The sequence below is a fragment of the Fulmarus glacialis genome, unplaced genomic scaffold, assembly GCF_000690835.1.
Source record: "Fulmarus glacialis isolate BGI_N327 unplaced genomic scaffold, ASM69083v1 Scaffold40534, whole genome shotgun sequence".
Classification (NCBI taxonomy): domain Eukaryota; kingdom Metazoa; phylum Chordata; class Aves; order Procellariiformes; family Procellariidae; genus Fulmarus; species Fulmarus glacialis.
The window spans coordinates 1-766 of NW_009210618.1; the positions used below are offsets into that span (position 1 = coordinate 1).

A 766-nucleotide genomic window follows, 5' to 3' on the forward strand; every position below is an offset into this window, starting at 1 on the left:
GTTGAGCGACTGGGTCCGCTGGCGTTCCCGCACGTTGGCGATCACGCGCTGCGTGTGCACGTCCTCGAAGGATTGCGGGACGGGGCTGCGCTTGCTCCGCTTGCCCTGCGGCGAGGGGGCACCACAGTCCTCCGCCGGCTTGCCCCCCTGGCCACGCTTGCGGAGGCATTTCTTGTGCAGCCGCTCGCCTTCCTCCTCGCTGGTGACCAGGCTGCCTTCGGGGGAGTCCGGGCACATGCTTTCCTCTTTCATCTTCTCGGCACCTTGCAGGCGAAGGGCTCTGGGGTCTCACGAGATGCGACGGCCGCAGCACATGGGCAAGGCGGCCTGGAGAGCAGCCAGCGCCCGCTCAAGAGGTGCAGCCTGGAGCATCCACCCTTCAGCTTCCCCAAACTTCCCAAGCCTTGCGGAGCCCTCCAAGGAGCTCCGTTGGTTTTTCCTTTGGGCTACGGAGAGGAGGGCGTTCGAATAACTTTGGGGAATGGCTCTTGCTGATAGGGCGAGGAGGACCGTGGGCGGACCAGACACAGACCAATGCAGCCGTGCAAGGTAATGCAAACATCAGTGGAGCTTATGGGTTCCAGATTTCCTCCCTCCTCCACCGACACCCCCAAGCCCTCCGGCACAGATGCTCCTGCCTGCTGCCCGGATGTCAGGGGACATTGCCTATGCTAATGTGAGCACCAGCCATGGAGTTCAGAGGAGGCTTTTTTGGGGTTTAGTCTTTTTTTTCTTTTTTTTATGCCCAGTTGACCCTGCAAAAGCC

At 61.1% G+C, this 766-nt stretch overlaps 1 protein-coding gene across 1 annotated transcript; it reads right to left on the reverse strand.

Moving 5' to 3' along the window:
- Positions 1 to 3: 3 nt before the first annotated feature.
- Positions 4 to 252, reverse strand: LOC104076386 (twist-related protein 2-like; the record flags this gene model as incomplete). Its single annotated transcript, XM_009577227.1, has 1 exon — positions 4 to 252. A coding segment is annotated over exon 1 (249 nt), but the record flags the coding sequence as incomplete, so codon positions are not given.
- Between the last annotated feature and the right edge of the window lie 514 nt (positions 253 to 766).